Source organism: Acromyrmex echinatior, chromosome 12 (assembly GCF_024713525.1).
Source record: "Acromyrmex echinatior isolate Ae372 chromosome 12, ASM2471352v2, whole genome shotgun sequence".
Lineage (NCBI taxonomy): Eukaryota > Metazoa > Arthropoda > Insecta > Hymenoptera > Formicidae > Acromyrmex > Acromyrmex echinatior.
In genome coordinates, this window is record NC_141863.1 from 10,073,723 (window position 1) to 10,088,808 (window position 15,086).

Sequence of the window (15,086 nt, forward strand, 5' to 3'; positions counted from 1 at the left end):
TTGAAAGTAATTAGTGTGAGAAGGAGCTTGCTGTCTCGTTCACTCTCGGCGCGCCGCAGGTGAGCACATGGACATGAACTCGTGCTTAAGTGTGTGGCTGCCGTTTCGCCAGACCGCCGTGATTCTGTGTCGCCACCGTCAACGCAGAGTTCTTGGCTGAGTAGTCAGCAGCCTGAAGTCCTTTTGGAAATGAAGACTACTTGACTATTATTTGCCGAGATTTCACTAACTCTTGCGTAGTCAATTTGGTAATCTGTCCTCTGGTTTCTTACGGCAATTGGAGAGGAATCAGAATCAGTATACCAAATCGTGATTTTCGTCAAAGTTGAGCAATTCTGAACAAGCAAATCAGCTCATATGGAGTTGCTTGATGAGCGCTCAAATAGCAAAGTTGAGATTCACCTTTCGCCTCGATTTCAGCATCGATAATGTCATTCTCACTAGGATCCGGATGGAGTTGCGAGTTATTTGATATGATTCTGATAATGCCCGTATGATTCTGATTAGGCCCGTACCACCATACTATCCTTCAATTGGACAGGTGTAGCATCACGTAATATTAGATCCGCTGAGTTTTCGGAGCCTCTTACATGTTCCCTGCCCTGACTGACAGGTAAGCTAATCGCGATTGGCCACAAAAGTTTTCCAACGCGAGATATCTCCACGCAACCAATGCAACATGATCATAGAATCCGACCATGCATGTATCTCGTCAATTCGCACTTGAATAGCCTGCTTTACAATCAGTCTAGCCAATAACAACGCAATTACACAATTCTAATCTCGATATAGATTGCCTTTTCAAGGGAACAATTCTCGCCTTGGAACATAATAACGCAACCGCTATCGTTCGCGTCATTGCCCTCCCATTGTACATAGATGCACATATCATATATGTGCCTTTAGATGCGTCGCAAATTCCGTGGATAGCAAAGTCCGGGTTTTGAGAGATTAATCGAGAAGTGCGCAACAATCTTACGTCCCTTAAGTTTTCTTGGAAAACTCGCCATTTCCAAGAACGTATCGGGAAGAGGATCATCCCAACTTATTTCCCTGCATTAATGCTATGTCAAAACTGAACCGATTAACCCTAATGGATCGAATAGCTTGCTTATAGTCGAGAGCACACCACGTTTCGTGGATGCACATGATGCTGCTTGCACCATAAATTGAAATTCGTCGGAAATTGGATTTCACTCGACCCCAATGTCTTTATAACGTCATTAGTGTCAATGCTTAAATTCGTAACTCACGCGAGTCTATCAGTACACACCTTTCAATGCACCTTTTTCATTCGAATACTACTTGTGAGCTTGGAATCCACTCTCTGTTAATAAGAATGTCAATTCCTCTTGCAACGCGCATGCATCCTCGATCGTGTCCGCCCCGGCAATAATGTCATCTACATAAATGTCATTTAACAATGAACGTGCCGCCAATGGGTAACGCTCGGACTTTTCTATGGCAAGTTATTGTAAACATCTTATTGCTAGGTAAGGAGCAAGATTCATATGTGACCGTTTAAATACTCTTGCATGGACCCATCAAAGGAAAACCTCCACAATGCGTTGAAAATCTATCGTCTTGATGTACTAGTACTTGACAGTACATTTTTTGCAAATCAGCAGTTACAACTACTCTGTAAAATCGAAGTCTTATGATGTCTATCAAATTATCTTGTAAAACAGGTCCAACTAGTAGTGCATCGATTAGTTCAAAGACATGCCCTTTATTCTTTACTGATGCGTCGAAAACAATGCGTAATTTCGTACTACTCTCCTTGAGTATGCTATAGTGAGGAAGATATACTATTGTATCTGAATTGTTAACTGACTCGGGCACAATCTGATGTGTCCTAATTCTATATATTCCGACATAAATTTGATGTATCGCTCGCGAAACATTTTGTTGCCTCTAAGCTTACGTTCCAATTGTTCTAATCTCTTTATAGCAATTTCTCGATTGCCGATTTACCGATAAGCGTACTCTTCTCGCGAAATGGCATCTAATTATGAATTTTCCGTCATTTGTTTGAGTAGTGATTTGCTCAAAATGTAATTCGCAATACTTGTCATCTGCTGACAATCCTCGTGTCTTCGTCGTAGCTTTCTAATTTCCAAAAATTCTCTATGTCTTTGTTTAATTTACATTTTTCAGTGAACAGGTACACTCAGTACACTCAACACGTTTTGCTTGCAAGTTTGAATCTTCAGACTAATTGAGGGCATTGAACCGATCACTAGCCAATCGAATTTGATATTTTGTAAAATTAATTGATTTTCGCCAATTTCGATCTGCCTATTTTTAGTAAATCGTAGAAAAATTCCGCGTCGATTAGCATATCGATCGGATCAATTTTATAGAATTCAGAGTCAGCTTGTCAGAGTCAGGTTGAGATTACTCGGAATCCTCATCCGCTCGCAATCTATTTCTTTAGATAGCAAATTTTTTGTTATTCTCAGTACAATCAAACATTGAAAATTAATTTCAAAACTAGAACACCTCGATTTAATATGTATCTCTCATATAAGATTTTGTTCTCTACCCCGTTCAATCTCGTAATAATCTCCGAAGTACTGTTTCATTTTAAACCTGGCCTATTGTGTACCGCTTGTGTAATAAAGTTCGCTTCGCTCGCGCTATCCAGAAGCACTCTTAACAACGCGCTAGAATCATTTCATTGGGTCGCCTCAGTCGCAATAAGTATCTGACAAGTTCTTGATTTGTTGGCGGAATGATGAACGGATACGCTATTAGCCGGTTGCTCGACGTTTGATTTATCCAAGGATTCCGTAACTCCTGACTTTGTTTGGGGAGCTCTGTCCTCCTTCGGCAAGTGGCACAACATATTGTGTCGTTCCGTACACTCTTTACAGTGCCCTAGCTTGCAAGTTTTCACATAATGGTCGTTTTTTTATACAATTTATAGTTTTTTTACACAACTTCAAGTGTCTAATCTCCTTGATTCAATCAGCTATGGATAATTCTAAAAATTTCTTGCAAAAATATATGTAATGGTTTCCGTTACAAAAATAACACTTACCTGAACTTAAAGAAGCTGTAAGAGTAGTTTTTTTTTTAGTTTTGGAACCTATCGCCAAGGTTCTCTTGCTATTCACTTTAATAGATTTTTCTATTTTGTCCCTCGTCCTTGACTCGAGTCGCTCCAAAGTTGGCATCATCTTTTTAAGAATTCCAACATGTCGACCAGCTTTGCATTTTCGTTTGATTTGATTTCTTCCTCCCATGCTTGGAGCGTTCTTATGTCAAGCCTGGCCTCCATCATATATAAAACAAGTTCGTAGGCCTCTGTAGGAGATCTTAGCACCTTTAATACTCTCAAATGGTCTGGAAGTATAATCGCTTAGCTCCCGCAGTCTTCGCTGACTCTTTCGCTACCGTAGGCATCGTGAATAAGCATTGTATGTGCCTTTTCTTTAACGATCTAGGATCGTCGTAACGTTGCTGTATATTCCCACGCCGTAACATAATTTTGACTCGTTAACTCTATGGATTCTATTATCTTCGCGGCGTCGCCAGAAATAGCCGAAACTAAATATTTCTATAATATTAGTATAGAGAAACTAGTTTCTCTATACTAGACAAATTCGACTTATAGTATATAATAGAACGAAAGCTATCTGAGAAATTCTTCCACTCCTCGATTTTACCGTCAAAATGCGGAAGCTTAATGGTGGGTAATTTGATTCTGGCGTCTGTATTAACCGATCCCGGCACTAGCGACATGATCTTTGTTTGACGCGAAAGTATGGCCGCCAATGCACCATTCTCGCTTGAAGATGTCATGGCCGAAGCATCGCTTTGCGAACTGTGTCCCAACTGCTGCATTAACTCGATTTGTTGTTGTAACAATGCACGATTGTGTCCGAACTACTTGTTTCTCAATGGCGTTTTTAGAGTCCGTTTCAAAAAAGATTTGATCTCAAAATATTTCTGCTCGAAAGCCTCCTCTTCCTGCGTATCATCCTCGCGGAATTCATTTATCTTTTCTAACAATTGCCTTTGAATGGCCTTGTAACCTCGATATATTTCTTCTAATTTGTTTAGCCTTACCTCTGTTTGTTTTCGATCAAGTTCGCCTTTCTCATTAACAATTTGTGTTGTTTGCATCGTCCTCAATCATATGAGCTTCATCTTCACATGATCACGCGCTTTGTATAAACTGGCGGCGATCTCTTTCAATATCTTGGTTGTCATATCTTGTCGATTTACTTATTGCTCGCGTTTTCTATCCGGACCATAGAATTATGTTTGAGTTCAATCTCGATCGATTCAAAGGATCAATGTTGAATAGTGAATGAATAGACCTTATAACTTATAACTTTATAATAATAAATATATATTAAGTTCCATTCTTGGAATGCCAACGTTTTCGTGAATCTTGCAGTCCATTTCATCAGGGCAAGGAGCAGCTTGATACTATCAGTAATTTTATTATTCATTTTTACAAACTTTTTCTTTGAGACGAATGGATCTGGACACGGAGGAAACCTGCGAAACGCCAGCAAACGAGAATGGATTGAAATGAATTGAAATGGATTCAGATTTTCAGAAATATTGATTCACGAATGTTAAAATGAATGCTTTTCAATCCTGAATGCATTTTTATTCATTTATAGGAATTGCATGGAGCATATCTCTATGCCTTTCAATCTAAAAATAATATTAGCTTTTTCTGTGCGTTGTGAATACTGTTCAATTCAAAATTTTAAATAGGAAATGCAATTTTTCAATCCAATTAAATCTAATTGAATTCAATTAAATCCAAAAAAAATATTCGTTATTTATAAAATATGCATTCGAGTAGAAAAAAATTTCAATCTATTTTAATTCATTCGTTTGCTGGGATAATTTTTATATAGAAAGCACCCGTGGAAGCCTCAAAAATATTATATATTAAGTTATTACATTTCATTTTAAATTGTACAATCTTGCACGCTCGCTCTGTACACTCGGACTTGCTCGAACCGAAAACGAACGAGACGTACAACATGCCGCCTACCGTTGCGATTGCCAAGCAAAGTTGAGCTCTAGTGGCAAATAATCACGCGCTATTCGAATATGAATACACGGATAAAGCGTGAACAGAGGGAATATATTTCTGAATGTTAATAAAAAGTATGAGGCATTGAAATTTCTTTATGTATAGCTGCAGTAAAGATAAAAAAAATAGTATTCCGCATATACTGGGTACATATGTACCCAATATGACTTAAATATACGTTTCCCTCTTTTTCGTAAAAAAAATGTTTCAGAAATGGAAAATAAAATGATCCAATGTTACTTTTGCAAGATTATAAGTTTATTATATGTTGACAATCTTATTGTTATACATATTGACATATAAGAATACCTAAAAAACTATTTCCCAAATAATAGACTTAGGTACTTATTTACTGATCTACTTGTACATTCATTTCCACGATGTTTAGCAGGTAAATTAAAATCTATCATCTGGAATCTGGAATAACAAAAAAACAAAAAAAAATTACAATCAATGTGTGTACATTCGGTGGTATGCTTAGATTGGCCATATTGGTTCTATCTTATGAAGAGTTTTCTTTGTCTCCTTGATTATAAACAAAACATTTTTTTGAACAAAAATATAAATATAAATATAAAAAACTGAATGCATAATGTCGTAAAATATAGAACTATAATAACATGAACTACTAAAATTAATAATCATTTTTTGGTAGTTATAAGAAACAATTACTTACTTACGAAATATTATATCACAATCATGACATTCTATGTTTTGCTTTATTAACGATAATAGAATGGGCAAATTGAGCAATAAATTGATACAATCAAATCAGATGGATAACCTGCACGCGAACTACTACTGCTATCTATTGAATTAATCGTGTAATTATTTATAAACAGCAAATAGAACATTTTGAATATATGTCCATATTATATCCTTACCTTATTATTAATAATTATTGAACTTTCTTTTTCTAGACAAAGAGCTATTGTGATTTAAAAAAGATAATATTTTTAGTTCAACATTCACATCTTTTTCCAAGGGGATTGGGTGAAATCATAGGTCGTCATAATGTTGACGAATTGCATGTTACTCTAACGGAAGGTTTGTGGAATTACCAAAAGTGGGGATATCCTTTCCACGATGCTGGACCTGGTGCTGAAGTCATTGCTTGGTTTAATAAAGACATAACAAAGTAAGAAATAATACCAAAAAATATAATATTTCAGGACTAACAATAAATGATAATTATATGTAGTACCTATAAATATTAGAAATTATATTGCAAAGCAATTGAATTTGAGATAAGATCATATGATTGAACTTGTTCGATATCTAGCTTTATGGTCTGAATTTAATTTTGATACATCGTAGTTTCAGAAAAACGTTAAATTAAAAAATATTTTTTTACTTGTGTCACAATTTCAACTGTGCAAGTTATAAAAGCATAGTATGTAACATGTTGTGTTTTTTTTCCTAGCATAGAGGAGGAATGGAAAGGTCTAACAAATGCTTTAGCTGGATTATTCTGTGCATCTCTGAATTTTGTTGACACCTCCAATAGCATGTCGCCAGAGTTTACCTTCCGTCTCACTAGTGTTACAGATAGACCAGTAAATTCTAGTCATTTGCGTTATTCATCATTACCGAGAGAGATAGTGTGTACCGAGAATCTAACACCATTTAAAAAACTATTACCTTGCGACTCCAAGGTATTCACCAATTATATATCATACTACTACATCTGTATTAATTCATTATATTGATTTATAATTAATCATTTGTCTTTTCTTCTAGAGAGGTCTAGCTACGTTGTTAAATTCTGCGCATATTCATAATACAAATTATCATTCCATTGGGGTACATTTTCGCTCAATATGTCGTAACGTAGCCTGTACGATGACATCTTTAGAACTGCGACAAACTGTTTCCTTGATATATGATACAATGATAGATGCGAATCAGGTGAGTTGATTTACATGATGTCATTATTACAAATTATATTATATATTTGACGATTATTCACGCCTTTAATTCGCGCAGGATTGGTCGATACGAAAATTTTTTGGAATGGGACTTAAAGGTGCATGTCCGCTTGCAACATTAAGTAATATTTATGTTGATATATCAGATAACAATACGAATCACGTATACGAATTAACGCCATCGCCGAGTACAAAAGTTGTTAGCTTGCGTGGTGGACAGCAAAATGAAATAGCAGTATATGACATCAGAGCTCATTCCAGCAAAGGAATATTTAATATCGCTGCAGTACATAATGCACCAAAAAATAACGCAATACATTATCCTTCAATCCTCTACGCAAATAGGTATATTATTGGTATGTTTTATATAAAAAAAGTTCTTATAAATATATCTGTATTTTTGTTACATATACAAAATGGACTAATTTAATATTTCATTCCAAATATCTTTTTTTTTATATGCTTTTTTACAAAAAATGTTTTAGATGAAAAAGGAGTTCGAGGAGGACATATTTTGATAACGTAGTTTTTCTTTTCCATATGCAGGCGCCAAAAAAATATGAAGGCCATTTCCATTTTTTTAAATGGAATTGTGTGACTTTTTTTACATGATACAATATAATTTCTTCAATTAATCTGTATATAAAAAAATATGTAGGCAAGGATAATTTTTTAAATAAGCAACTGCGAGTTTTCTTTAACTAATAACGAATTGATTAATCTCATGATAACTTCATAAAATTATTAAAGTACAATTATCAAACAATAATTTACGAGGTATTTAATATTTCGTGTCAACATGTGTCAGAATAAAATATAAAATATCTCATAAACTATTGAGTTTTTTATCTATACTTTAATACTTTTATATATAGAATTTTGAGAGATAAACCAATATATACGTTTTATGTTTTTATTTCGTCTTGTACACTTATAAAACTAAGCGAGTGATCTTACTCTTGTAAAGATATTCGGCTTGTATCGCTATAACGTCTTAACGCTGTATCGCTTCGTGAAAATCTGAGCACGTTTCCGTGAAGAGTGCCATTATATAGAATTTTTCGTGGCCGTTTGTGACCAATTGTCGTTGTTATCGCTGCGCAAAGTTCGTTGATTGGTCGCGCTATTCTTCAGAGCCACACAAACATTGTCGTAACACCTTATGCCGTCTTATGTCATAACGTAAATAACACACAGAAAAGAACATAGTGTAAGGAGTGGTAAAGAGCTTGTGCTGTTTTTCTTTGTGCATTGCTTATAAGCGGTCTAAGCCTTCATGTGTGCCAAACGCGGCTATCCGCTTTGATTCCGGTTTAGCAAGGTATGCGTGTGCACGTGCGCGCGCGCGCATGTAGTGGGCTCACTATAGTAATTGCAACACGCTACACAGAATAATTGGAGGAATCATATTACAGTAAAAAATATCACACAATTCTATTAAAAAAAGAGAAGGATTTTCATACTTTTCTGATTCCTTCATGTAAAAAAAAAACCAAAACGTTCGCCACGAAACCGTTTTTCTTTCTAAAACATTTATTTTGTAAAAGGCATAGGAAAAAAGATATTTGGAATACAACATTAAAATGGCCCACCCTGTATATATTTTGCGTGCGTGCGTGCGTGCGTATCTATACAATACACACACACGCACGCACGCACGCACGCACGCACGCACGCACGCACGCACGCACGCACGCACGCACGCACGCACGCACGCACACACACACACACACACACACACACACACACACACACACATCCACACCCACATGTAGTCAGAGTCCATTAAAATGTTCCCATTAAAAAAATAGGTTGCAATCTTTTAGGCCTTGACTATACATACGAACAGTCAGTGGGCAATTACATTTTTTTCGATGATTTTCGGAATACGTAAAATTTTTCAGAATGCGATCTACTATCTATGGATGCTTGTAACAAACGCTTATGACAGCTGTCAAAATGATATGAAATGGAGGTATACAAGGTGAAATCAAGATATATATCTTATATGACGCAAAAAATACTTAAAATATCAATTGGATACTGCAAGATCATGGTAAATATAAAAAAAAATTAAATGGACAATTTTGTTTAATAAATTTATTAACATTTTCAACGTTAAAAATTAATATAAGATATAATAAACTAATGTAATATACAGGGTGTTTCAGACCACTCATACACCCCTTTTATCTCGGAAACAGCATTTAAAAAAAAAAACGTTTCAGATAAAAGTTGTGAGGTTCTAAATGATCTATTTAAAGTGCGTTCGGAAAGATGCTATTAACGCTATTTGTGTCATTCTAACCTTGTTTTACGTCTAATAAACAACGAAGATAGAATGATAGAAGTAGCGCTAATAGTGTTTCCCCGAATGTATCATTAATAATCTGATCATTCTGACCTTGGATGACGTCACCAAGGTTAGAGCAATGTCACTTTGTATTTTTTAAACGGAATTCCCTATTTTTCATTGCATATTCTTATAGCACACCTCGAGAACTTTTCAAAACACTAATAAAATATTTTTTCATGAAGTACTTTTCGAATTATAAGGCTTGAAAGTTACACCGACATTAGCACTGCGCAAGGTACCTGACCAATAGCTAAAATCTCTTGAATGTTGTTCAGGATCATATCCCGACATTCGTTAAGATTAAGGTCACTGGAGATTGTTTCTCTTATTTTCATTTTTACGTAGTAATGAATTTTTAGTGCAAAAATGGAAATAAGAGGAACAACTTCCAATGAGTTTTGCCTTGATTTATAGCCTCCCTATACAAAACAATCTTCCTTTTATCTCACAATTCAATGTCTGGATAACATAATTATAATATCATAATTAATATAAAGTACAATAGTAGTAACAATAAATTATTATATTAATATATAATATGTATTATACAATATTACATACTATATAGATACAGTATACGTAAATTACTTTGTATGAAAAGGTTGTAAATCAAGGTAGAATTCATTCAAGTAACCGTCTGCAGGAAAGATCCGAAATTAAAAAATTTATTTAGAACAACTCTGTCAAACTTTGTATAAAATATTATTACATAATTATATAATTATATAATATATAATTATAATATTATTATATTTTATTATATAATATATAATTATATTATACGTCATACTGTTATTTTTTATTAATTTTTAATGTTAAATGCGTTGAAAATATAAATAGATGTGTAAAGCAAAATCACATAACTGTATAATCATATAATTGTCTAATTATACAATTATATAATATATAATTCTATCAAGTATTATACATTATACGTTAGTTTTATTATGTCATCTTATATGTTTATAAATTTTTAATGCTTTATTAATTTTTAATGCATTGAAAATGTTAATAAATTTATTAAATAAAATTGTTCATTCGGTTTACCTTTTTTGTATTTGCCATGATTTTGCAGTATTCAATTGATATTTTAAGCATTTTTTACGTCACATAAGATATATTTCTTGATTTCACCTTGTATATTCTGATTCCATATCATTTTGATAGCTGTCATCATGGCTATCATAATGGCTTGTTATACGCATTCATAGATAATGGATCGTACTCTGAACAATTTTGCGTATTCTGAAAACCATCGAAAAAAAATGTAACAACTTCTGTTTTCACGACTATACATATGTACACTCGCTAGTAGAAAGGTTGCGACATTTTTTTTCGATGGATTTTGTAACTTAGTCTTGATTGAACGTAATTGGATAGACCCATAAGTAAAAATCAATCGCGTGGTGAGCAAGCCACATTCCGAAACCCACCGAAAGAAAATAATTGCAACCTTTCTGCTGCCGAGTTTACATACATACAGGGTGTTCCATTTTAAGGGTAAATCACACAGTGCGAAATAGGACTGCGAAATAGAGAATGCGTCATTGAAACAATCCCTCAGCGAAATTTTGTCACGTCTCAGAGTGATCCGGCTGATTCATAGTTTCGGATTAATTTGAGACTATAGGTGAGATACCGAACTCGCGATTTCGCACGCTAGAGGAGAAAGTGGCCGGAGTTGTCCTCTACTGATTGGCTAGACGCGAACGTTGGATATGACGATTATAGTAGATTCTACGATTGTTCTTTCATCACTCCCAAGAATACGAGAAATCTTTCTAATACTCTGGGGCACTCGGAGCAAGTTGTAACCGCGCGAAGCGTAACTAATATCAGGGAGCATGCATTACAGATCCCGAGCCATTCGGGGTAATTCAAATGGATGTAATGACGCAGAATCCAATAATAATTCTCTTTTTCGGAAGGCGATAACGTGGTGTAACATTCGATGCATTTAATTATTTCGTTCACGTTGATGGAACAAGACGGACGCACAACGGCCGCTATGTACTCACGCGATGTACGAATCAATGGATAAAAGTCGAGCATCGATAGAAAAGTGCGCGAACGCGGGAGGATAGGACACATGCTCTATGGTTCATTTATGGCGAATTTCGATTAGCGAGATGTAGAGATTTCATTACCTTCAGATGGACCTCGGATGGATACTCTGTGATGTTCCCAAATGCCAGCAAAGATCTGCGTCTAGGCTTCTACTGCTCCTTGGAAAGATTTGGCTGCCGATTTGAGTCACACTAAAGAATGCGCGCGATTACCTTTCGTTAATATTCGATAACGGTCATATTATTAGCGTTAGAATGGATTAATTAAGAGTATGGAGATGTGCATGGAATACACACTCTAATAAGATTAATTGAATGTATTATATATTTAATAATGATTCTTACACTAATTAAACTTTTACTAATAACTAATTTTACACTAGGACAGCTTACTTCTAAATTAACATAGAGATTATCTCTTATATTATCTCTTATATACGTAGGAAAAGTTTCTGCAATTTAATACTTCCAGTGGCGCCAACGTTCTGCTATTATCATATCTGTAAATTAGACGCTTTTAACCTATTCAGTTGACAGTTTGTACCCAAGTCAACTAATTTTGTTTGCATAGTATTTTAAAAGAAATTACTTTGTGAGAAAATGGAAATTTCGCGTGAAAATTTTCGGGCAATGATTTTTATCGATATTTACGATTACAAATGTAATCTAACTCCGAAACAATGCATCGATCGACTTCATTTAGCTTTTGGGGATGAAGCACCATCCAATAGGACTGTTTATAATTGGTTTGCCGAATTTCGGCGTGGACATACTTTTCTTTGTGACGAATTCCGTGAAGATTGTCCATCCACGTCTGTTGTTACCATTAATGTTGATGCTGTGTGTGAAATGATTGAGCGAGACCGGCATATGACATACTGCGAGAGGGTATCCTTAGGCATTGACATGAAAGCAATACATATGATTTTGCACGATCACTTGAGCGTACAGAAACTTTGCAATCGTTGGACCCCACACAATTTGACCGAAGCTCAAAAACAGGCTCGTGTTAAATGGACCAAAGAAATGCTCAAGAAATTCAACCGAGGTCGGTCAAATTTGGTTTACAACATAGTTACTGGGGACGAAACATGGATCTATTTGTATGAGCCCGAAAGTAAACAACAATCCACTGTTTGGGTATTTCAAAATGAACCGAAACCAACAAAAGTTGTTCATTCACGCAGTGCGGCTAAGCAAATAATTGCTTGTTTCTTCAGTTATATCGACATGTGGCAACCGTGGCTTTAGAGAATCGAAGGACTAAATACTGATTGGTACAACAATTTGTTTGCCAGAAGTCATAAATGAATTGCATAGAACAAATCCAAATCGTCGCATCATCCTTCATCAACGCCAGCTGTCACACAATACGTCAAACCATTGATTTTTTATCCAGTAAAAATGTCAAATTGATGATTCATTGTCCGTATTCACCTGATTTATCATCTAATGACTTCTTTTTGTTCCCAAATATTAAAAAGAAGATGCGTGGTGAAGAGCGATTTGATGAGTCGCCTGAGCAGCTGTTGAAACATTTCGTACACTGATTTCTGAGGTTACAGCCTCAGAGTGGAAAAAATGCTTCGAAAATTGGTTCTAGCGTATGCAAAAATGTATCTTAAAGCGGAATACTTCGAAAAATAATAAAGCCATTTATCGATTTTACATGTTTTTTTTCATATTGTTTGCAGAAACTTTTCCAGCAGCTTACGTATAATTAGGATGTATGATTTAAAAATTGGATTGACGTTTTGAATTAAGACCGAGATTGAAATTCCTAGAAATTGAAATTGCGAGGATATTGCGTTCGGCTTAGCATTACGTTCGCACACGATATTTTTAGTAAGTTACAGTGGAAAGAGACTCAATTTCGCGTTCATGTCTTGTGCCGGTGATTTTATTAGAAATTATTCTTGGACAAAATTGAAGTTATTCAATTATTGTGAACGTCATACCTCTTCCCCCCCCCCCCCAAATAAAATATCGGATACCATATCTTATCATACTATGTTTTATCAAAACAAAAAAATCTCCTAATGGCATATACCACAACGTAATATATTCGTAGCGAAAATTTGTTATATTTTAATTATGTAACAATTGAAAAAAATTATATAAATGTTTCGACCTTAAATTAGGTCATCTTCAGTATTATGAAATTACAGATTCTGAACAATGCATATAATACAATATCGCAGAATAATATAATATAAAAAGTTTAAAAATGCCGAGTTATAAATTGTAAGAAAAAATTTTTTTAAAAACATAGTGTTCAAAACAAGTAATGTTTGCTGAGTTAAATCTTCAAAGAGAAGATAGTCGAATATAATGTCGTATAACCTTGTTAAATTGTTTATTGTCAAATTTAAGTCAAATAGTCCTCTTTTAAATTAAATCGCTAGTCCTCTTTGATTATTCACATATAATTTCCAGATTCTAATGAAATGAATATAATAAAATTAATGAATCAGAGTTATACTTAAGAAAGCACCTATGGGCAATAATTTTTATGAGTTCTACCAGGATGTGGTGAACTTGTATTAACAAATAGAATATCGGAGACTGTATGTTAAACTCAGATCATGACAGTACAATTTATAAACAATTTTCGTCCAAAAACCGAAGGAGAGGGTAACTCTGGAGTCAAGTGGAGGAGAGCTATATTGAGCAAAGGAAAATATGTTTCAGGTAGGCGTTCTGTATCATTTTATATGTTAATAGCTTTGGTTTGTTTTTTAATGAATATTATTTCAAACATGAGTTTCTTTTGAAAACATGGTTCCGAATCTAACACTGAAATATTCTCATGTCCATGTTCCAACTGATGTTCCGACATTACTGTACGTGAGTTTTTTGACCTCTTAATATTCGCCTTATACTCCTTTATCCTTGTTTTAACTTTCCTTTTAATTTGACCAACATATGAAACATTGCAATCGAGGCAACTTATTTTATATACAACATTACAATGTTCCATTATGTCTAATTTATCCTTATCTCATCTAATGACCGACTTTAACGTATTCATGGGTTTATAAGCTACTTTGAAATTATTTTTCTCGGCCATCGATTTAAAATTTTCTGAAATTTCATGCATATAAGGTATCGTAAAATAATTCTTTGGATTATTATTATTCGGATCATTGAAGTTCTTAGTTGCATTGGTATATAAGTCTTTTTTCTTCGACAAAATTTTTATTCTGCTATTAATTGTGGAGAAGATAAAATTTAATGGATAGCCATTAGAGAGCAGAACATCGATCATATATTTCTTATGATAATCCGGATGCGCAAGGAAAAGGATTCTGTCGAGCTACTGATTATCACTCCTTTTTTGTGTTCTATTGGGTGGTTAGATTTGTAATTTAAATAGTGTCCCGAATTCGTTGGTTTCCTATAATTATTAAATCTTATGAGACCCTCAACAATCCTCAAACTAACGTCCAGAAAATCCACAGTACCTTCATAATTGCTCAACTCTGAATCTCAATCTGTCATGATACGAATTAAACTTGTCTAACATTACATAGATCTTGTTGTTAGGAACAGCAAGTAAAATGTCATCCACATACCGATAATAAACAGGAATATCTATTTTGACGTTCGACAGAATGTGGTTCTCTAAATATTGAATGACAAGATCCGCTAAGATTGGTGACAAAGGAGAT

At 34.5% G+C, this 15,086-nt stretch overlaps 1 protein-coding gene across 1 annotated transcript in view; it reads left to right on the plus strand.

Moving 5' to 3' along the window:
* PIG-T (phosphatidylinositol glycan anchor biosynthesis class T) overlaps positions 1-15,086 on the plus strand; it is an 85,048-nt gene that overhangs the window by 37,702 nt on the left and 32,260 nt on the right. The window contains exons 2-5 of the mRNA XM_011058976.2: positions 6,026-6,203; positions 6,489-6,720; positions 6,806-6,973; positions 7,052-7,349. Coding sequence (XP_011057278.1) covers positions 6,026-6,203; positions 6,489-6,720; positions 6,806-6,973; positions 7,052-7,349 — 876 coding nt within the window. The remainder of the gene's footprint in view (positions 1-6,025; positions 6,204-6,488; positions 6,721-6,805; positions 6,974-7,051; positions 7,350-15,086) is intronic.